We start from the raw sequence: 24101 nt of genomic DNA, 5'->3' as shown, positions 1-24101 counted from the left end.
CTTAACAAGATTTATAAAGTAATTTTTCAGAAGGAAGAACAACAAGAAAATTAATTATAATAACATGATTTATTTTTATTAGCAATAATACTCCCAACTTTTTTTTCCCTAAAAGTAGAATTAATTAATTAAACTATATTTTCATGCCATTTGCAAAGATTTTGTTCACTAATATTATCAAACAACTGTCATGTTTGCTTTAGTACATTACATGAATGAAGTACACAATAAATCATTTGTTTATCATGACTTGTATGTTTTTTTCAAGCTAGCTATATCTGTCGACACTGGATAGAAATAATCTATGTTATGAAATATATTTTTAATTTTTATACTTTTAATAAATTTAAAGAAATATTTTATGTTAGATCAGTATATTCAAAAATAATTATCTAAATATTAATTATGAGAATTAAATCTAAAATCATATACAGATTAAACTGAAATTCCAACTAACCCTAAAGGACTACTGAAACAATGGTACAATAATTTTGGAAATCATTGGTGCATACATAACTCTTTTTTTTTTTTTTAATTAAATTGTATTATTGTTAATGGAGTACGTGGACATGTAGAAGCATGACAAGGGTCCTGAATTTTCATTGAATAGGGTAATTAAGACAAGGTTGGACCATATACAAGACTGGAGCTGGCAGTGGTGAAGGAGAATTTAAGGTGGCGTCCCCATTGTCCTACCAACCCCAAATGAAAAATTATTTTTGGATCTACTGGGAGATTTAGAAGAGGACACTTTGGTTCTTACACCACACATATTAAAATTATTTATTTTAAATTATTATAAAAATAAATAAAATTTTAAAACTGTTAACAAAATTAATTTAAAAATACCTTTAACTGCAAATAAAAAAATATATATATATTGCAAATTTTTTAATCTTTATTTTCTTTTTATGATTATTACCATGGGTCCCTCTTTTGTCTTTTCATGCTCCAAATCAATGAAGATAGCCCTCCGCAAGCCCTACAGGCCCACCTCAATTACTTACTTGTGCTGCCCTAAAATGACCAAATTATCTCTTTGTTTTTTTTTTTTTTATATATATATTGAATCTCAATTAAAATTCATAATTTTATAACTTTAAACACTAATGTCTCTGATACTATTTCGCTTACCCCTGATTTTATTGCAAATTTGCAAGAAGAAGAAACTTCTTCAATGGAAGCGGCCAATGTCACAATCAGCACTATAAAGTGTCAACCTTTGTTGGCAGGGAAAGTTTAGCAGTTAATTATCGTATTGAATAAAGGCCCACCCAGTTCCAAGTATGAGATAATGTATTTGCTTTTATATAATTAATCAAATTAATAATAATTAATTCTTTCAGATAAAAATTAAAAAGAGTGGGATTACTAGGACAGTTCATTTAATTTTTTATTTAATAATAATTATAAATCCTGCTGGCGTAAAGGGACCATATATATATATATATATTTAATTATTTATAGTGTGAATAATGTTTTCTTGGAAAACTAAGACCATAATTTTAGCTTTTTCTTGCAAAGCCTACGCAATTATGCTTGCAACTTTTGATGTCAGATTCTTTACTGCATGCCTCAATCGATTAGATGCTTCAAGATTGGGACCATTTGATTGCATTTGCATGGATATTGAGTGAGATAATGAGAGGATTAAATGGCATTTTTTGAAAAAAAATTAGAAAATAATAGTAAATTTTAACCTCATAATATTCACTCAAACCCAGGCAAAGCCGAAATTTGGCCGAGTTCACAAGCAGAACCCTGATGATGATAAATATATAGATGTGATAAATGGCATTCATCAGATAATTCAGGCTAAGCCAAGTGATTTGTACTTAGTATATATTTTGTTTTTAGCAAAATCGAGCAAAACTAACCTCAGAATAGTATCAGTAAATCAGATCAAAGCAGCTCAGTCTGAACACAGACTTGTAAACTTGTATCCCTTTTTTAAGTAACCATTTGTCTTATGCATCAGTGCACATCTTATGACACCCATAGGTATCATCAAATGCCAAACCCTCATCTGGTCTCGTTCTAGAGTTGTGGCTAGGTAATCAAAGACGAGAAATGGCTACTGATCTATTATGACCCTCCTCATGGGCTGCACATAATAGATATTGATTTAGATGGTGCATGTACTGCAGTCGGCTGAATCACATATTCCAAAAGAAAGTATCTGATCTCTACTACTGGAAAGACGATGCGGTCCTGAATAACCAAGATTCAACCGTCTAAAATTAAGGAGCTACCCTAGTTCAATCAGTAAGCCAATTAGATATTAAAGACTTCCCCCACCAAAGGATTGAAATAATCATTGTGATTTAATCTAGAAAAACAATCAAAGGTTTTGACAAATTCACTTAGTTGAAAGTGAAAACCATGGAAAAACCTGGAAATTATCATAGTCAAATTAGGGACTTTGATGCAGTGAAAAATTAGATCCAACCTTAAGTCATTAATTAATTACTAGCTAGCAAGTGTAATGAAATGAAATGACAATGGAATCCTTCATTTCATATTCCATGTGGGCATTTTTATGTGCCCTAAAAACAAGTAATCAGCAATTATAAAGTGTATATATATATGCTAACATTAGCTTGAATTTAAGGGCACTTGTGTCATGTTGTGTCATGTGGGCTTCCACAGTTCTAAATATACTCCTTTCATCATATTAATTTCTTTATCCTATTTATGTCGCTGACCTTTCTTCTGTGCCCATCTCTTCATTTACAAGCGCAAAATCCTTCTCTTCTCTTTCTCTCCCTCTCTGTCTCTCTCTCCTCTCTCAATCAGTTTTTCGTTTTCTTGTGTTATATAAAGAGCGAAATACCTACTACCTTCCTTGCTAGCTTCTCCAGCAAGATGGGTCGATCTCCGTGCTGTGACAAGGTGGGCTTGAAGAAAGGACCATGGACACCTGAGGAAGATCAAAAACTCTTAGCTTATATTGAAGAACATGGTCATGGAAGCTGGCGTGCCTTGCCAGCAAAAGCAGGTGTGATATTGTTTCAGTTACTACTTTCGCCTGATAGCAGGCACACAAATATACAATTCGGCTAGATATTAACTCGTTCTCCCCATTATAGGTCTTCAAAGATGTGGAAAGAGCTGCAGGCTTAGATGGACTAATTATCTGAGACCTGATATTAAGAGAGGAAAGTTCAGTTTGCAAGAAGAACAAACCATTATTCAACTCCATGCCCTCTTAGGCAACAGGTTATATTTATATTCCTTCTTTTAGCTCTTTTTCTTCAAAAATCCTGAATTAATTCTAGCATTCAGAGATTTTGAAACAAGATTGGATTTCTGCTTTTACCTCAAGAAGATGCATTACTAGTTGGTCATGTCTCTACTTTTACTGGTTTCAAGACAAAAATAAAGTTCGTTCACTACAGGAACAAACTCCTGTTACTGTAATCTGTTTTTGATGTAATGGGCATCTCTTAATTAATTAAACTCATCTACTAACTAACCCATCACCTACATACTACATTTTGAACTATAGTTTCAGCTGTTGAGCACATATTTACGGGTTTCTGACATATCCAATCCGATTTCATTTATTGCGTATCTTTAAATGCTTAGTATATATTTGGAAATTTTCTTCAATACGACACAGAAAATGAGGGGCTTTTGTTTTCCTTTATCTTCCTATTGTCCATCCAGCAGCTGATATATTGGGATAGGTTTTATTTTTCCCTTTTTTTTTTTATTTCTGTCTTTTCAGAAGCATAGGAAAAATGCTAGGTTGGGATCGATGGTTGATCATTTCTAGGGTATTTATCATCTTAAAGATCTGTCTCCATTATGTCTTTTGTTGGCTTGTCCTCAGGTGGTCGGCTATAGCTACTCACTTGCCCAAAAGAACAGATAATGAGATCAAGAACTACTGGAACACGCATCTTAAGAAAAGGTTAGCCAAAATGGGGATTGATCCGGTGACTCACAAGCCAAAAAATGATACCTTGCTTTCCAGTGACGGTCAATCCAAGAATGCAGCAAATCTTAGCCACATGGCTCAGTGGGAGAGTGCCCGGCTCGAAGCTGAGGCTAGGTTGGTTAGAGAATCCAAGCTGCGTTCACATTCCTTTCAGGAGCAGCTCAGCCCTGCAGGGTATGTTTCTGGCTCAGGCTCAGGCTCAGTTTCAGCTTCTGCTTCTACTTTGGCCCAGCAGCAACGGTCTGTTGATGTACTAAAAGCTTGGAATGGTGGGTGGTCTAAGTCTAGTGAAGGTAATATTGGCAATGGTCTTAACACTACTGGAATTGGAGGTGATCACCTTGAGTCTCCAACATCTACCCTTACTTTCTCAGAAAATGCACCACCACCGATCATGAACTCATCAGGAATTGGAGGAGATAACTCTATTCCTATGATTGAGTTGGTTGAAACTTCAGGTTCATCAGAGACAGGAATTATCAAAGGTGAACATGATTGGAAAACCCTTGGAAATTCAAGTCATCATCATCATCATCATATGCCTGAGAATTCAGTTTCTTTTACGTCTAGTCTTCACCATCCTGACATGACAATTTCCATGGAAGGACCGTGGTCTCCAGAGTCTCTGAGGTTAAATAGCAGTCATATTCATGCAGGAAATGTCGTGGAAGAAGGTTTCACTAATCTCCTGCTTAGTGATTCTGGTGACAGGTTGTCGGACAGTGGTAAGGAGTCGGATAACAGTGGTGGCAGCGGCAGCGATTATTATGAAGATAACAAGAATTACTGGAACAGCATTCTTAATTTGGTGAATTCTTCTCCCACAGATTCGCCAATGTTCTAAGAACTGGAAGACGTTATGCACAAGAAGCTACGAGTGGTATATATAGCATTTCTCAACCCAAGTGTAGTGATTTTTTTTTTAACTACTTCCCATTGTTTTCTCATTGTCATTCAAAAGTGAAAGTGATTATACCATAGGAAAATGTTTTCCAAAAGGGTATTGATTGCTTCCACTGTGTGTGTTCTGCGGATATATATATGTTCAAGTGTGAATTCATAAATTAGATTGATGCGGAAGCAACAAATGCCGTTTTGGCTCTCTCCCTCTGCCGTTTATTTCTTCTCTCTTTCATGTGAAGTGTTAATAGCTACTCTGCTGGTTCCCCTGATCATCAGCTGTGTTCAAGTGGAATAGAGTTAAACTTGTTTGTCAAACTTAATGGCAATTAACATGTTTCTTATTGGTCCTTCTTGTCTTTTTATTTTTTTTTTTCTCCTCCATATCTATTGCTCTTATGCTCTTATGTTTAGTGGTTAATTTAAGTCATGCCACGTAATGCAGAAATAAGAAATGCAAATTTTGACAATCTCATTATTTTTGAACAATTTTAATATAATAAAAACACAATTAAAAGAAATTTACTTCACTCATATTGCAGAAGCAAGAAATTTAAATCCTGATATATAGTCATCTACTTCCTTTAACAATTTCTTTAAGTAAAAAAAAAAAAAAATTTGAAAGAAATTGATTTCAAGGTCTTTCCCGTTAATAATTCTCTCTGTCTGCATATGAGACAATATGTACACTATAGGGCTTGTATGTATTTATGAGCTTTATTGTGGTTGGTTTCATGTCACATTCCTGCTTTTGCCTAAGAGTAAATTATATATATATTTAATACTTGGTAGAGATGAAAACTTGGAGAAGGAAACTAAAGTAGCCAATTGGCTATCGCCACGGAGAGCTTTTTTTGTCCTACGTCTTTTACCAACTCCGCGTGATTTTCCAACTCAAGATGATATTTCTAATGGTTGGATCTATGTGTATATAAATCCCTTACTTTTCCCATAAGCCAACAATGTCGTTCCCGTATATGAATGATATATGATTGAAAGACATTGGAAAATTGTTAATGGGTCTCGAACTCCATTGTTTAATTAAAAATGATGAAGCTAGGATGGTTATAGATGTGGTGATAGCGATATAGAAACATTTGTTGGAAGATTAAGATGTGATTTGAATGCTCATAATGATGATCTGCGGTGCCTATCTATGATATATACATTCAATTTTTGTCAAATAAGTTTGCTGACATGACCTGAAGATTTTGATCTACACCCAGGTGTGCTAGATCGTCTCCAAGATCATTTTCTGTTGATTAATTGTCCTTGTCCAAAATCTACTTCATTTTCTTTAGCACTATACATGCATGCACGGCATATATATATATATATCAAGTGCTGATCTGATCTTGCAGTTTGGTCTTCTTATTGATCAACATATATACGTGTGCAATTGCTCCTATATATCACCTGAAATTGATGTTGCAGTCATTGTTACTCTACCACACACGCATATATATAAAAATTACGAGAGTTTTAATCTTGGCCACTCCCATGTAAATTAAATTTGAATTATGAAAAGAAAATTTTGAATTATATGCAATGAATTGGCACCTCAAATTCTTAAATTTGATATAAGAAAAATAGTATATTTTGTGACCCATCAGAAAGGTAGCTTTTATTTTTGGCTCCAGCAGAAGCACATATGATTGGAATCAGGATATGAGTATAAACCAAACCTTGCTACTGCTTCCCTACCATGCATGGCAGAATATTGATCTTGCCCTAGACAATATTAATTAATTTTCAAAGGTATCCACGCGGAACATGTAATTATTTCATTCATTTAGCATTCTTTTATATACACTTGGATTCTTGTTTTAATACTTAAATATAAAATTTATAAATTCTCATAATAAATGAGGTTATAAATCGTGGAAAATTAGTAATAGATAGTCTTGTCTTTAATTAGGTTTATGAAAGCAGACACTAATTTGCTCATCTAGAGAAAAGCAAAGAAGATACTGTAAGCTGGGTCACCGTCACCTTCTTGAATTGTCGTTTTGCTTTAAATTTTCAATAGTCATGAAAAGCCCTTTTTGATGGTGACGTTTCTTCTTCAATAATTTTGGATCTATAAAAAGAAACCCATAAATATTAAATTTTCATTCATGTCAAAGATAAAAACTTTACAGCAACTGTTATTTTTCCATTAGTTGAGAAGATGATTGATGATGAGGGAGGCCAGGCCCCAGGCTTTGTTGAAAATTGGAATGGATATGATAGAAATATTATTTTTATTACCATTTTTAAAATAGTTTTGTTTGAAATAATCCTTGTTCACAAGTACAACAACATCTATTTAGGTGTCTAGTGCACCTCACATGGGTCTTAAATTAATTAACTGCACCCCAACTGTAATTATTAAATGAGCTCCTTATTCTATTTTAATAATGTGCTGACTCCTATGTATGTATCATTAAAACCTTATGTATGTATGTATGATGAGTCTTTAGTTTTTACTGCAACTACTATTGCATCCATGCATTATTTACTCAATTGGTGCTTTTTTTTTTTTCCTCTCTTTTTCTCGTAATTCAGTCTTCTGACAAAACCCATTATCATAATAATAAGTAATCCGCTCATTAATGCCTTTTTTTTCTAATTTTAAAAATAATTTAAAAAATATTTACTTTTTTATACGATAATTAAAAAAATAATTAAAACATTAAAATTATAATAAAATTTTTTATAATTTGATCAAGTGAAATGTGAAAATGTGATAGGATGAGTTATTAAAAATTATAAAAATAATTATTATGCTAATATATATAAGGATAATGTACCTATTCTTATTAAAATTGATAAATAATTTTAAATATAATAATTTTTAAAAAGTGAAAAGAGATAATAATATATAATATATATTATGATTATGAAACTAGCATTTTATGTTTTTTCATTACATTATTAATTTTATGATTTTAATTCAATTAATTTAATCACTAAATTTATTCATAAATATACTTGTTAAATATTAAAATTATAAATTTAACAATAACTTCATCATATATATATATATATATATATATATATATATATATATATATATATATATATATATATATAATCTAGTGTGTTGGGTTAGGTGAGACTTGAAAGGCATATATATATATATGCTCTGTCTTCAACCCAGCGCCTCCCCTCCTCCTCGTCGTGAACCCAGCATCACTACCCTGTCACTATCATTCCAGATAGCGACGTGTATGGACGGGCGGGGCGGCTATAAGGTCTGATCTTCGTTTACAGGGGAAAGCCTCTATCCTGCAGTTGGATTTGGGCTTTTAAGTTTTCTTACACATTATTTGCTTTTGCAATCATTGGGCTATTGGGTAGTCCAGATAGTAGGTTTGAGCTACAGAGCGGAATTAAAATTGGTTTAATTTAAAATTAAAATCAGATTGAAGCTGAATTTATTAAAATTAAATTTGAATAAAATCAGAATTAGACTGACAATTTCTGGTCAAAATTAATTTTTCCATTTCAAAAAAATACAAACATCCACAGTTAAATTTATCAAAATTAAAAATAATCAAATTCAAAATTAAGAAAATTTTATAATTACCAAATAAAAAATAAAAATTTTATAAGAATTTAATTCATATATTTTTTCAATTTTTATATTTGAAATTTCAATATATGAAATAATTTAATTTTAAAAAATTCATTTTAAAAAAGAAAATTAAATTCATAATTGTGTGATTATTGAACTGAATTCTTTTATTGTAAATGATTTTTCCAAATGAAGCTAATCCTATTTTAATGTTCTTGAATATTAAATCAAAATCAGTTGGCCCAGCCCGTGGCCACCCCTAATCTCGCCTTGTGCATGCATTGCCTAAACCAGATTGTAACCTGGAGCCTGAAGAAAACACAACCTGCATCATGAGATAATCTGCAATCTGCAGATTCTTCCCCCCCTTATCCCGACTGCTCATTCATAATTTTACTGGACAGAGTGCATGTGGATAAATAAACCATGTAAGTTGAATATGAAACATACTTCTAAATTCAATATTATCAAAGCAACTAACCAAGCATTGCAATCAGCTTCAGCCCATGAACTAGTTCCACTTGGAAGCAAATATTCAGTTGCCATCAGCTGTTAAAAGATTGTGATTTATGTCTACGAATTGAGTTGCTTGGCTAATCCCCCACAAATAAACGAATTTGAACTGATTTTAGGAACAAACTATATAGGATTCTTGATATGCATTAGTAATCTAAAACAAGAACTCAACAGTCAAGAATAAGGGGGGAGAATGATGGGAGACAAATGCGCTCTGTACCATTTTCCATAGTAAGATAACATATGCTTGACACATATTATGAGCACATTTTCTATGATTCAATAAATAAACCGATCAACTACTGTACTGTATCCAGTGCTCCTGATAGAACAATTGGTGGTTCTGAAAAACAGCACCCAGAAATGATAAAGCTGTTGAATCAGTTTCAACAATGTCAGGGCATTACTGGCAGCAAAAAAATGGAAATATTTTTAAGCTGCAAAGCGGATCCCTTTCATTTTTGCACTTTTAAGATTAGGCCGCCGATGATTGAATAGCCATGGAGCCTCAGTACTAGTGCAGTAACAGAAGATCTGTGATAAAAAAAAAAAAAAAAAAAAAAAAAATCCAGCGTAAAAGTTCCAAGAATAATCAAGGAAAAGAGTGAAACCAATTTCAACATTCAACCCTGAATGTCGCCGCCATTAACATCAGCTATGGAGCATTGCCATGACTGGAAAATGGAGGAGAAAGAGAGAGACCCATTTCATATGAGTACGCGTCATGCGGCATAGATGTGACTATGTAAGCAAGTGACCTTAGGGCATTACACTGTTTGTTCCATGTATACCGGATCATTTGTATAAAATGATTTTTCCGCGCAAGGTTTGACGGTCATAGCGAGGTCATAGAAATCGCACGGTTAGAAATGAATCTCTTTTCTTGAGAATAAGACGCAAAATCATGATAGAGAGAATCCATGCCGCGGATTCAAAATTTTAATTCATCAACAACCACAATTGACTTTAAAATCACAGATTTTGGTTGGTTGCTCCCAATCTACGGTAAAATTTTTAATATTTTTTTTATTAAGTTGTACTCTTATAAATAAAATCAAGTAAGATCAATTGGACACTACTGATCCAATCATTTATTATTAAAATTACATGTAAATTAAATTAATAAAATATTTTAATTAACTTTATTAATTGATGATAATCTGAAAAAAAAATGTTATTATTGATCTTAATCTTAAAAATATTTATAAATCATTTATTTTAATGACAATCTTTCAAAACCATAATATCTTTTAGTCAACTTTGTTAGGCTTAATATGATTGGACCGACAGCCTCTTAGTATAGGTTGCATTTAATGTAAATTGAATTTTATAGTAAAATGTGATCAATAACAATTAGGTGAAATGTTAAATGTGGGGTCAAGTTAAGGAAAAATACATGGGAAAGCCCCCAAGTCACTCGTAAAATCAATGGGTGCGGTGACCATAGTTTTGCACTCTCAGCAGGCAATCTAATCATTTGAATTTGTGGAATTATAAAAGCAGCCTAGCCGCCCATGTTTCCGTGAATTTCATTGATTCTATTTTCCAGCAACGTATGTTAATCAGAATATACATGTTTTCTGCATTTAAATTGATAAGTTCAATTTTTTCAATTCATGCTTGGTTAAAATTTTAATTTCTGTTTATTGGAAACTTTTATAGGATCTATTCTTATCTATCAACGCAACAAGTTTTGCAGGAGGAAATAAGTTCCAACCAGGGAAAAAAAAAAAAAAAATTGGTAATGATAAGAATTTATATTTTTTTATCAAAAAATTAATTCTAATCTGCATAATTGTAGAAGTGGCAATTTGTGTTATGTTATATCACAAATTCTCAATTCAAATGTGATTTATTTATTAAATAAGTCATATGATATGACTCATGTAATTCATTTAATAAATAAGTCACTTAAATAGCTCACACGACATTACCTATATAACTTATTTAATGACTTATTTATCAAACAAAATCATATAAATAAGATATATACCTATATAATCTATTTTCATATAATCTGTTTATTTAAAAATTTTGAAAAAGTTATAAGAAAGAGGAAAGAACTCAAAACTTGATTTATATAATGCTCATATAATTATTAACTAACTGTATTATACTTTAACTTTGTATATATATATATATTTTATATGTATATGTATGAATTATATCTATTAAATTATTATATAAATTAAATTAAAATTGTATTAAAATAAATAAATAATAATGTCAATAAATTATTTTATTAGTAGAATCACTATCTAATTTTATTTCGTTAACCTCTCATATATATATATATAATTTAAATGAATCAAAATAAAACATGTTAATTTATTAATTTGATTAAGTAAATAGATTATTACATGTCATATCAAATTAAGTGGGTCAATTTGATTGTCTATAGAATACTATGCTTAAAATATAAAATATTAAAATTAAATATATTAACGATTGCTTGTAAAATTAAATTAAATTAAATATATAATTTTGTGCAACATCATCAACAACTTTCTTTTGAACAATTCAACCAGTCAAATTGAAATGATGCATGCCATTTATTATAATTGTGTCGTTATAGCAACCTTAAACAAAACCATCATATGATATGCGATAGAGAGAATGCAGCCAATAAAATAGAGATGGCGACAAGGTATTGCTAGGGTGCGTGTAGCCACAATAATGCAGTGGAGAAATTATTGTCCAGATTTGTTTTCTTGTTAATTAAAAATATAATATGTAAAATAATCATATATAATGTATATTTTTTTATTAAAAAAGTATTATATTAAAAAAATATTTTTTAAAAATATCAAAAATATGATTTTTTTTTTTTCATAATTAGGACTACATTGGTTATGAATAGCGTGTGTAGTTAGTTTATATGAGTTAATATTCCCTGATAAAATTATCATAGTTTTATTAATGGTGTATTCTATCTCTAAATCGTTTATATGTGTGCATGCCTTTGGGTAAAAAAAGCCAAAGAGCTTGAGAGAGTGAGGCCGGTGTACGCGTGGACTTAACTCCTCACACATGAGTCGCGTGTACGTGATATACTATATGAAATGTTGGTATTTTGAGATCTTACATCGGTTGTGTATAATGTGTATAGGCATTTTATATGAATTAATATGACTTAATAAAATTGTTATAATTTTATCAAATAGTGTGTCTTATTTTTAAATTATATGTGTGTGTCTATCTTTACTAAAAAAAAATGAGGGGTAAGAATCGGTTCATTCTTTTTTCACTATTCTCTCACTCTTTTTTGAATCTTTTTGGTACTCTCTCAAATATTCCATCTATGCTATAATATCACCATCTAACTTTAGCGTCACAAGATTATTATTAAGGATAACTTTAATTAGGGGTGGCAATTCGGGTTGACGGATCGTATTCGTGTCGCATTCGTGTTGTATTAACACGCAACACGAATACGATTAAGGTCGACACGAACACAATACGATTAATAAATTGTGTCAAAAATTTAAACACGAATACGACCCTTCTATTATACGAGTTACATGACATGACACCATTAATATTAAACTGTATCAGGTGTATTCAACACAACACGACCCATTTAACACGAAATAACCTATTTAACACAGTTTGATACGACTTAACTCATTTAACACGCTACATAAGTGGGTTAATGGGTCATCGTGAGTCACGGGTTAACACGTGACATGAATATTAAATTGTGTCATAAACGTATCAAATCGGGTCAGCGGGTTAACTCGTGACACGACACGATTATAATCGTGTCATAAATGGGTCGATAGGAATTCAACATGAACACAAATAAGCTTAATTTAAACTCTATATTTTCGTATCGTATTTGCGAGTCGTGTCCAAAATTGTCACTCTTAACTTTAATAAACCTCTGACATTTTTTCCTTATTTACTGGTCTCTATAATTAAGACGACAAAAATAAAACTCATATTAGTAGATAATATTTCAAACTTTGTTAATTTAATTGATAAATAAAATATATATTATTTTTATATTTATATTATGAATTTATAATTAATTAAATTGAAAATTTTAAAGTGTAGCCTTGTGTACACATTGGGATAACCACATCACGCACCGATTATAATATTGTATTCAATGCTCAATATAGTTGGCTAACACTCCTCGGCTTTTGGGTTGCAAATTTTACTCGATTTCATATGGGAATCGTGTTTATTGTTGTAATATGACAATTTTTACTCATTAAAATTGAAATCTATATTTTCCTTCATCAGTTAAAATTTTTATTACACTAAGAAAATATAAAATAAAGAAAATAAATTATTTATATTTTTTCTTAATAATTTAAATTTGTATTGCTCAAGTAATAGTGTCCTACCTTTTTCCTGAAGAACCAGCGCCAGGGGACACTTTCTTTTTTGCAAATTGGGAATGATGGGGGCTTAGGCTTTTAGCCTTAGCTTGATCCGAGGGGCCTGAGGGTGGAGATACTGTTTTCATACGAACAAGTGCTGTGTGGGGGTCCTCGTTATTGGTAAAGTAAAACAAATATTTTATTAGTTTAATGGTTTCAGTGCTGTGGACAGCTGACCACCCGCCACAATCTTGGCTTTATTCAGGTGGCTGGAATCCTAGATGCTATGCAACATGACTGAAGCTTCACAGATATTTTCTTTTGTGTTTTTATTGACCTTTTCCTTTTTTAATTGTTATTATTACTTTTTTTTTTTCTCCTTAATTAGGAATCCTTAATTAAGCATGAAGATCATTTTTATATTATTTTTTTGCTGTCTGATTCTCTAAGCTATCAATAATAAAAATAGATTGTAAAATAATAAATTGAGTAAATTTTACTGTTGTACATATTAACCCTCATATTTATTTTAACATATTTTATAAAATAATTTCTAAATTTAATTATTTATTTAAAAAATAAAGGTATTTTAGAAAAGTTAATTTCCATCCGAACTGAAAAAAATTTTATATTCATGAATGATAAATCATATGTGTTGTCCCAAAATAGTGCAGTAGGGAGGTGAATTGGACTTTAACAAATTTTCGACCCTTGCTTGTAGCTTAATAAAAAATTGTGGCTTTATTCAACTAGGTGCTTCTTAATATATAATGACAGTGATATGTATTTCAATAAAGTGTCCCTAAGTTGCAAGTTAAGCTTTAATTAATATTTATAGCCACCAGAACATGCATCACAAGACTTTCAATTAATTTCTCATCATACTCATAAATCCTCAAATATACCAATTCAATATATTCAATCAACATTCAAGGTCATGTATAAAAATTAAATTACACAAAAGTAAAGAGGTTAAAGTTAAAGAGATCAAACACAATGATTTTTATAGTGGTTCGGCTTAACTAGCCTACATCAACTCTCTCAAATAACCCTCTTTGAATATTCTCTCCACAATTTACCATTTTAAAGGCAATAGACCAAAAGCCCTTTACATTTTTTCAACACCAATCTTTTATCAAGGCAGCTTGAACCTTTAACAAGTGTTATCTCAAGCACTTACTCTCTCTCAAGCTTCAATAGGTGCTTGTACAACCTCTCTTAAATGCAACTTAATGTTTTAACACTCACTCTTATTCAATACAAATCATACTATAAAGAATAGATGAGTTGATTTGCCAATGGTAGCTCAAAGTCTTTAAAGCTCTTGAATGAAATCAATAAATGAAAAATCAAAGTTGGAGATCAAATGTAGGCTTTCATCAAGTATAAAATGAAATAAAGAAGGTGTATTTATAGTCCCAAATCATTTTAGACCATTTGAAACCTTTTTTGAACGTTATACACACTGCTCAAGACAAAATGACCGTTATTTTGTCTTTTTGTGCGAAGTTGAGCAGCTCTGATCATTTAGTAAACTAATAAAATTTTGATAACAGCAGTAAACTAGTTAGTAAACTAATGTTTTAGCAGACATATTAACAAACTAATTTTTTTAGCAAAGCAGTTAGCAAACTAAGTCAACATCTGCATGTCTCAACTTGTAATATTAAAAACAAAGATTTATACCTTAAGAAGAAAAAAAAGTTCCAATAGCAATATCCAAGGTCATGAAGATAAAGTTTCATGAAGAAAAGTAATCAGAAAATAAAATTTCATTTTTGAGCTCCATTCGACTAAACTCTCATTTATTTTTTTCACATAAGACCTAAGACTCAGTTTCTAACTCTATAATTTTCATACCTTTACCTTGAGTCTTGGCTTTCATAATCTTGTTCTTTTCTCATTTTGAATTTGTCTTGAGATGCCTTTGAGTATTCTTCCTCCTTAGATGCAATTTCAAAAATTCTTCATGAATAAGAGAAGAATCTACACATCATTTTAAAGTTGGGTTAGATAGTTTCTGTTTGAGTTTTTTTATCATCAAAATCAATGCTCATTTTGAGCTACACGGGGTCAACAATATGCCACCTTATTGAAAAGAAAAATGTTTGATTTCCCACTTTAATTTTTTTTTAAATGACAGATATTTTATTAATTAATATATATATATATGAAATTAATCTCTTATATAAAAGTCTTATTAAATTTGATAGTATTAATAAATTATATATGTGCTTTACTATTTGACCCCAATTGTTATTTTACGAGTCTTATTGAAAGAGTAAAAAAATAAAAAAATAGAGGTTGCCACCGGCACTTAGTAGCCACTCGAAAAGGAGATCAAAAGGATGAAGAGGGTGATGGGAGGAGAAAGGCAAGGAAAACTAAGGAAGGGATTGCTTGATTTCTAAAGAAAAGGCAAACCCTCTCTCTCTCTCTCTCTCTCTCTCTCTCCTCACTTCAAATTATTTGATGTGTCATTTAAGTCATTCTATATCAAAGATTCAATAAAAAAAAATTTTAAACTAATTACGTTATGCATTAGATATTTTTAATTATATTATTAATTAATAATATTTAAAGTTTAAATATAAATAATGAATAAAAAGATTTTCAAACGGCTGCACCAACGCATGTGCAGTGCTGCCATAGAATGAAAGTACAAATGATAGGTAGGTGGAAATAGAGGTACAACTACTGCCAAACATGCAATTCAGTGCAACAAGTGACTGATATTGTTATTAAATCTCAATTACAGATTATAAAAATAAACATTTATATATATATATATATATATATATATTATATACATTTGTTGATGGCACTATTAAACCAATATAGTAAATACATTAATCATTAGTAGGGGTGTGCAAACGGTCGGTTCGGTTTTGAACCGAATCGAATCGAAAAAATCGAAAATCAAAAATCAAAAATTTTAAAAATCGAATCGAACCGATTGATAAGAGAAAACGAACCGAATTGAACCGATAAATTTTGGTTCGGTTCGGTTTTAAACCGAACAAACCGAAATTTATAAAATTTCATATTTTTAACATTAAATCTAAATAATAAAAACATAAAAACAAAAAAAATTGGAAATCAAAACTCAAAAATCTTTAGGTTCGGTTCGGTTTTCTTTGATTTTGGTTCGGTTCGATTCGGTTCGATTCGATTTTTTTGATTTCATATATATATATTAATAATTTCGGTTCGGTTCGATTTTTTTGATTTTTTTTATGAAAATAACCGAATCGAACCGATTGAACCGAAATTATCAAAATTATAAACCGAACCGAACCGATTAAATTTTAAAATCGAACCGATTGAACCGAATTAATCGGTTCGGTTCGGTTTTTCGGTTAAAACCGAAAACTGCACACCCCTAATCACTAGATATTATGAATTATCTTCGCTGTAAAAGAAATAGAAAATGTATATAAAATAAACTAATGTGAAGCCAAGTCGACACAATACATACAAGGAGACAATCAAAGGGATTACGATGCGACGATGGTCAAACTCACAGGCTTCGATGCGCTTAGTGTTCCCCTAAATGATAGATTGTGCGTAAGACCAGAGTCTGGTTGGGCTTGGAAATAGTATTTTATTTTTTAAATATATTTTAATATATATATATATAATAAAATATATTAAATATAAATTAACCTTATCTTAAACATTTTAAAAAGTAGATAATGCTCCTCCTTTTTTTACACAATAAATTATATAGTGTAAAATAATATTTTATGTTATGAATAATTTGAATAAGAAAATTAAAATTTTTTATTTGAGAAGACAATGAGTATACTTTTTTTTTTTTAAGACAATAAGTTTTCCAATAACCAAAAAAGGACAAAACCAACGCGCTTAATATACCACATCAATCCTCCAAGAGCCAAACCAATCGCAAGAGAACACTCCTCCTACTCGCATTTCATTGCGGAGAGTTTCTCTAGTTGAGCGTCGCGTCTCACAAATGGCCGTGTCTTCGTGTCCGTGTCCCAAGTCCTTCGCCGCCGCCTTATCTCATTCCTTCGAGTGCCGTTCCGATCCGTCCGGCACGGGCCATCCGAGTCACGGCCGGTTTTCCCGCCGAGTCAATTCAGTTCGTCATGGAACTGCTTCATTTTTCGGCGGCGGAATGTCATCTCTGATATTGAAGTTCCCTCCCAACTTTGTGCGGCAGCTCAGCACCAAGGGCCGCCGGAATTGCAGCAACATCGGCGTCGCACAAGTCGTGGCGGCTTCGTGGTCCAACAATTCCTCCGCAGGTATTCCCTCGGCGGCGGCTAACGCAGCCGCCGCCGCAATCCCTGCTGCCGAGCCGGTCGAGCTGATTACCGGCGATGAGGTAGCGGTGGTTGATGGGCTTAAGGAGAATGAACATGTACAGTTGGACGATTTGACTAACGATTTGAAATACTCATCGTTTTTGAGCTCCGATGGGAGCCTCGCAATTCATGCTGGTAAATATTCAAATCTCATTTTCTTTCCCTATTTTTTTACGAAATATTTTTATTATTCAGTGCCTAATTAATGTTTGGTATATTACTAGATTCGTCTTATTGACTCCATAGTTTTTGTTTGTTGCCTTGATGAATTATTCTTCTTTTCTTTTTCCAGGCATGGTAGTTAGGGTTCTTTAGTGCCTTTTCTATTTGTGATTTAGGTAATAAGAACCTGATTCACAGTTAGATGTGATTAATGATTGAGTGGTATTTTGTGGTTGTCTTGATGCAGGCGAAAGATTAGGTCGCGGTATTGTTACCGATGCAATTACGACCCCAGTGGTTAATACTTCTGCATATTTCTTCAAGAAAACTGCTGAGCTTATTGATTTCAAGGTTTACATTAATTCTGTGGCAGCGTTTGCTGCACAACTTTGACATTCCTTTGCTACCTAAATTGTAACAATCATTTATCTTTGGGTTTACGGGGTTAGTTGTTGTTACTGTTGCTTTCATTTATATACATCTGTGATCCTTGTTGCAGGAGAAACGTCGAGCTAGTTTTGAATATGGTCGCTATGGAAATCCAACCACAGTGGTCGCAGAAGAGAAGATAAGGTTTGCTACATCTCCTGTGTGAACATTATCTTTTGCGCTAGTGTGATTCAACAATTAAAAAATAGCATGCTTCTTTTCTCTTTAAAACAGTGCGCTTGAGGGGGCTGAATCAACTTTGATTATGGCATCTGGGATGTGTGCTAGTACAGTCATGCTGATGGCCTTGGTTCCAGCTGGTGGGCATCTTGTGACGACCACAGACTGCTATAGAAAGACAAGGATATTCATTGAGACTATTCTTCCTAAAATGGGAATCACGGTATTGGTTCCACTCCTTTTATTCTTTTACTCGCTATTGCTTGTGTGCTCTGATTGCAGAAATGTTCTTTGTATTTTTATTTGCCTAAGGTTGAAAAGATTTTGTTTGTTGCCTTTCTTTTTTATAAGTTGTGGTGTGAATCTTGAATGTTTTGATGTAACAACTCTAGTATTTTTAATGATTTATAGACTGGTTTTGACTCATTAAGGATGAAGAGATTCTTCAAGTAGCTTATGCTTTCCTTTTCTTTTATTTTTTTGAGAAATAAGTGTATTTGTTTTTCTTATTTTCTTCCAAATAGAGTAATGATGGGTAGAAAATAAAAAGACGGAATATGCACAATGTTGAAATTTTGTTTAATGATTCTTCTAATAAATATCAAGTAAATTTCTTGGAAAAAAAAAAAGAGGGTGAATTTTTTGCCTTATTTCTTTGAAAATCTGGAATTTAAATTTACACCTCTTAGCAGAGCACCTTTCTTCTCTCAATATGTGGCATTATGGATTTATTTTTAAATTTCTGTTTATGATTTTGATCATTATTGATTATGCAGGCCACCGTGATTGACCCTGCAGATGTGGAAGCTCTTGAATCTGCACTTGAAAAGAACAATGTCAGTAGTAAAGAAAGTAGTTTTGTATGCTTTTGAAAGTTCTCTGACTATTATTTAATGACACATCATACATTATAATTCCATGCAGGTTTCACTTTTCTTTACAGAGTCACCCACCAATCCATTATTCAGATGTGTTGACATTGAGTTGGTTTCAGAGCTCTGCCATAGAAAAGGGGCATTAGTTTGCATAGATGGTACCTTTGCAACCCCTCTTAATCAGAAGGCCCTTGCTCTTGGTGCTGATCTTATTCTGCACTCTGCAACAAAGTTCATTGGTGGCCATAATGATGTAAGCTTGAGCTTGTTGATTCGTTTTTTTGGTTTTGGTTGAAAGCTTGCTTGGTTTCTCAGTTAATTAGAAGATACCAACATTTGGCTGCCATTTTGTCGCAACGTAAAGCTTTAAATACAAATACCTATTCCAGGTGCTTGCAGGATGCATAAGTGGTTCCACAAAGTTAGTTTCAGAAGTTCGTAATTTGCATCATATTTTTGGTGGTACTCTTAACCCGGTGAGTTGTCTTGATTAATTCGGCTTCTGGGCTGTACGCATTCTCCAAATTCTCTGTATCCTCGCCTTTTCAATTAGTATGTCATCAAGTTTGGAGAAATTTAAATTTATATATTGTTTTTTGGAGTTTGGACATTCAATCTTGGCTATACAATGATGTCTGTGTTGGTGTTTCCAACAAGATTTTTGCGTGATACTTTACATAAAAGTTTGAGTTTTGTACTCAACTCAACTAAACCTTTATTTCAAAAATTTATTGGAGTCGGCTATATGGATTTTCTTTCTCCACTCTAAACGATTTTGGGTTAAATCCTTGGAAATGTGTAATGCTTTTAGGTCATGTTGTACTACTCTCCTTCAAGTCTGTAGTTTTGTACTCTCACTGAAAAATACTGTGTAGTTATTCTTTCTTTTTCCCCTCAATAACAGAATGCTGCTTACCTGATCATCCGAGGCATGAAGACATTACATCTTCGTGTACAGCAACAGAATTTAACAGCATTGAGGATGGCCAAAGTTTTAGAGGCACATCCTAAGGTGTGTAATATTCTGTAAATTTTCATTTGATGAAGAATTTATTCCAGCAATATGATTATGCCTAATTGTGGCATGTGAAGCTACTCAACTTGGCATTTGTTGTTTCCAATGAGTATGAGGATTATCAATGTTAAAACTGTTAAAAATGATAGCAATGAAGTGCATATTTTCCTTAATTTTCTGCTTTTCTTAAGTAATGATCAATTTTTTAGATTATACGAGCTTGATTGCACCTTCAGAGATTGTGTAATTATACATTTGAGCATAGTGAATCATACATGTGAGTTTAAAACGGTGAAAAAGTTGTGAGAGCAGACTTAAAGATTCTTACTACAAATTCTGTCGCCTTTGTCGTGACATTGAACATTAGTACTTCTATGATGGTATTGTAATTGGTAATTTTTTAGTATTAAGAAGAACCATTAGCAACTCATAGTCACTTTATGAACAGAGCCATAGTTACCTTAATCTAAAATTTTCACCCTCAAGATTTAGAACAATGAATCTCTCTCTTTTGCGTTAAGTTTACCTTTGAATCATAAGACTTGCTCTATCAAGTTGCTAATATAAATTTTGAAGAATATTGTTCATCTTTGTATTAATGCAGACTGCTTGCTTTCTGCAACAGTGTGCTAGATTACCATTCTCATATTCCACGATTATTTGCAGCGTGGAATTTGAAAATATGCAGACCACTACTTCGTTTTGGATAAATCATATATTTGTTTTCTTTTTGTGAAATTAAGCTATTCTATCTATAAAATGAGAATTTTGTAATGATATTGGCAGGTGAAGTGTGTTTATTATCTAGGCTTGCCTAGTCATCCCGAACATCACATTGCCAAACGGCAAATGACCGGCTTTGGTGGTGTGGTTAGTTTTGAGGTGAGCATTTTCGACTTCACTGTGCTGATGGCTGATATTGCATCTTTACTTGTTTCACATAAGATTTATAAGTTCATATCTGTTTAATGGAGCAGATTGATGGAGACTTGATGACCACCATAAAATTTGTGGATGCTTTGAAAATCCCATATATTGCCCCATCTTTTGGTGGCTGTGAAAGCATTGTGGATCAGCCAGCAATAATGTCCTACTGGTATGTTATAGTTTTATCCCTACTGTTTGAATACTTCAATATTGTCTTCGATTATGATTTTACCCACTCTGGGCTTAGTGAATCTGTGTTAGATGCAACTTGGACTCCTCTTTATTAGGGTCTATTAGTTACAAAAATGAGGCATAGGTGGTTCAGATAAAAGAGTAGAGGGTAAAGTTAAAGGAGCAAATTTGTGTTCAAATTAGCTATTGTATGCATCATGTTGTTATTAATTCAAATTGTTGCATGTTGAGATAAAAGAAGTAACATAAGAGATAAAAAAATGGACTGTTGAAGAAATGTGAGGTTAGCTAAGTTATTATTTTGTGTGCATGCGGGAATTGTGACATGCATGTTCTGATGAGCTTTTGAAGGATTTGTGCCAGAAAGGGCATTGTAAGCTAGATGCAATTGTTTTGCGTTTACTTTTATAGGTACTATTTTCTTGTTAATTATTTTTAGTCTTCTGAATTGTGGTACAGGGATCTTACCCAATCAGAGAGGGAAAAGTATGGGATCAAAGATAACTTGGTTCGGTTTAGCTTTGGAGTTGAAGACTTTGATGATTTGAAGGCTGATATACTTCAAGCCCTGGAGAAAATATAGGGTGGTGCATCAGGACAACTTGGTGAGGTTCAGCTTCAAAATCGGCGCTTTGGAGATCTGTAGGATGAATAGTCTATGCTTGGAGAATATATGAAGCGCATCATCTATCTTCTTTTTGTTTTTTTGGTCAATTTCGGTTATTTGGTGGTTCAATTGACGTTTAATCACCAAATTTATGTTTCAGTTTGGTTGACAGATCGTTACTTTTATTCATGAATAAAAATAAAAACCTTATTTGTTTTCACTGTTTTATTTAGGCGTTGTGTTTTTTCCCTTGAGTTCTGAACGATTGGAGGTTGGTAGAGGAGAGGTGGCGGTGGAAATTGATAAGGACTCGTTGATGAATCGTTGGCTTGCCAGTGATTTACTTTCAATTATTTTGGCTTGGCAATGAATAGAACAGAAATAGAATAGGATAGTTTCTTTGTTTCAATCAGGTCTGTTTTAGTGTCAGCCAAAAGCTTCTCTCATAATTATTTGGATTTTGTGGTTGATTTGGATGACTCCAAAATATGGGCCAGCTTTTGCTTATGGAGTGTTTATAAGCCATTCGAAAGGCACTGCAGCTGATAGTTGTGAACTGCGATGAGAGCTCATCCTCTTTTGTTTGATATCATATTTAGAAGCTCATTGATTACGTAGCACTAGGGACAAACCAATGAAAATATTTTCTTGCTTATTTATCAGACAGCTCATTATGGCATTATGTATTTTCTTGCTGAAAAAAAAGAGAACTACAATTTAGAATAATAATAATAATAATAATAATAATAATAATAATTCAATTGCCTATATGCCGGGATAAAGAAAATAAGACTCGCATGTCCAATTTCAGAATGCCCTTGGAATGGGGAATAAGCAAAAGCTTAAGCTTGGACGACAAACTTAAAAAAAAAGAAAGAAAAAATTCCATTCTCTCACTTCATATATGTAGTGTTATGGTGCCATAATATGCATTAGAAATTACACGTTCTTTCAATCAAAATAAATTAAATGTGTAACACCCCAAAAATATTAAATTTATGAGCATTTTTTGTATTTTAATTTTATTTAAATTTTAGGAATTTTTTTGAGATTTTTCAGATTTTAAAAATCGGGTTCTATTTTCCGAAAATATAAACTTTGATGATTTTTAAAAATTAATTTAAAGACCACGTGGCAAAACTAAAAATATATTTGGAGTCTACGTATTTTTCTGAGTTTTCTGGAATTTTTTCGGAATTTTTGGACCTCATTTTCGGTCCCGAGGCAGAGTAAAAATTCAAAATTTTGCATTTCGAATTGAACCGGCCTAATCGAACCGGACCGGATCGGACCGGTCGAATCGGACCGGTCTTCTTCTCTTTTTCTTCCTCCCGCGCGCGTTCCTTCCTCCTTCTCTCTTCCTCGCATTTTCTCTCTCCTCCTCACCCCCAGCCGCCGGCCAGCCCACCAGCGCCGCGCCAGCCCTCCCACCGGTCGCGCCCAACGGAAAACGCGAAACGCCCCCCTGCGCGCGTCGATTCAGCTTCCCCGGCCAAATCCGGCCGATCCGGCCACCAATTGGACCGGGTCTTGTGTCTAAAATCATCTACTCGGCGAGAGCTTTCCATAGACACCAAGAACGCCGAAATCCATCGAGCGGTTTGTCCGATTTTTGCTCGGGAAGATTTTAGCCCATTTCGACTTTTGAGTTAGATTTCTCGAAAACCGTGAATCCCACGAGAAAACCGAGGCTACCAGCACGCTCCACTCGTCGAGAGCTTCACAACGACATAAATTTCGAATTTTTCCGACACCGTTTTTTCGGTGGGTCCCACGGAACTTCGTAGTGTTTTTCAGAGCATTAAATGAGCTTAGAAAATTCTGAAAAATTTATGCACTAACCCCCGTGTTATGGGCTTCGTGTAGGTATCCTCGATTCGCGGAAATTCGGCGATTGGCCAAGTTCGCAAATTTCGCCGAATGGACGTTCTGGAAAAGTCTCCGAATTGGATCGAGGTTTTGGCTACCCCCCCATTGTCAGACGTCCCGAGTGCGTCCCCGAAGTCGGAATCGGCAAAGGTAAACCCGAACTTTGTTTTTACGTAATTTTCTAATGCTTAAATAGGGTTAAAAATCCGTAAAATATTCGTGGTAGCTTAAAAAATTACGATTCTTTTTGCAATAGCTTAGTAATATT

At 32.8% G+C, this 24101-nt stretch overlaps 2 protein-coding genes across 2 annotated transcripts; both read left to right on the top strand.

Moving 5' to 3' along the window:
* The first annotated feature begins 2708 nt into the window (after window positions 1-2708).
* LOC110640277 (transcription factor MYB106) lies at window positions 2709-5193 on the top strand. The gene is made up of 3 exons (XM_021791516.2): window positions 2709-2998; window positions 3090-3219; window positions 3836-5193. Exons 1-3 carry the CDS (start codon window positions 2866-2868, stop codon window positions 4785-4787), a joined length of 1215 nt encoding a protein of 404 aa, XP_021647208.2. The 5' UTR covers window positions 2709-2865; the 3' UTR covers window positions 4788-5193.
* An 11902-nt stretch (window positions 5194-17095) lies between these two features.
* LOC110640276 (cystathionine gamma-synthase 1, chloroplastic) lies at window positions 17096-22184 on the top strand. Its single transcript, XM_021791515.2, has 11 exons — window positions 17096-17712; window positions 17987-18090; window positions 18239-18312; window positions 18403-18571; window positions 19125-19184; window positions 19273-19476; window positions 19613-19699; window positions 20128-20235; window positions 21025-21120; window positions 21216-21334; window positions 21817-22184. The coding sequence occupies exons 1-11, from the start codon at window positions 17223-17225 to the stop codon at window positions 21938-21940; spliced, it is 1635 nt and encodes a 544-aa protein (XP_021647207.2). The 5' UTR covers window positions 17096-17222; the 3' UTR covers window positions 21941-22184.
* The last annotated feature ends 1917 nt before the right edge of the window (window positions 22185-24101 follow it).

The sequence above is a fragment of the Hevea brasiliensis genome, chromosome 16 (genome assembly GCF_030052815.1).
Source record: "Hevea brasiliensis isolate MT/VB/25A 57/8 chromosome 16, ASM3005281v1, whole genome shotgun sequence".
Lineage (NCBI taxonomy): Eukaryota > Viridiplantae > Streptophyta > Magnoliopsida > Malpighiales > Euphorbiaceae > Hevea > Hevea brasiliensis.
Note: the sequence above shows the minus strand (reverse complement) of the source record. Positions and strands in the feature narration are given on the sequence as shown.

Bases quoted from the DNA above. Each gene is read 5' to 3' on its own strand.
- LOC110640277 (XM_021791516.2), top strand. From the start codon at position 2,866: ATGGGTCGATCTCCGTGCTGTGACAAGGTGGGCTTGAAGAAAGGACCA. The intron at 2,999-3,089 runs GTGTGATATTGT...TCCCCATTATAG, and splicing joins TGCCTTGCCAGCAAAAGCAG to GTCTTCAAAGATGTGGAAAG. The intron at 3,220-3,835 runs GTTATATTTATA...GCTTGTCCTCAG, and splicing joins CATGCCCTCTTAGGCAACAG to GTGGTCGGCTATAGCTACTC.
- LOC110640276 (XM_021791515.2), top strand. From the start codon at position 17,223: ATGGCCGTGTCTTCGTGTCCGTGTCCCAAGTCCTTCGCCGCCGCCTTA. The intron at 19,185-19,272 runs GTCAGTAGTAAA...AATTCCATGCAG, and splicing joins CTGCACTTGAAAAGAACAAT to GTTTCACTTTTCTTTACAGA. The intron at 19,700-20,127 runs GTGAGTTGTCTT...CCTCAATAACAG, and splicing joins TTGGTGGTACTCTTAACCCG to AATGCTGCTTACCTGATCAT.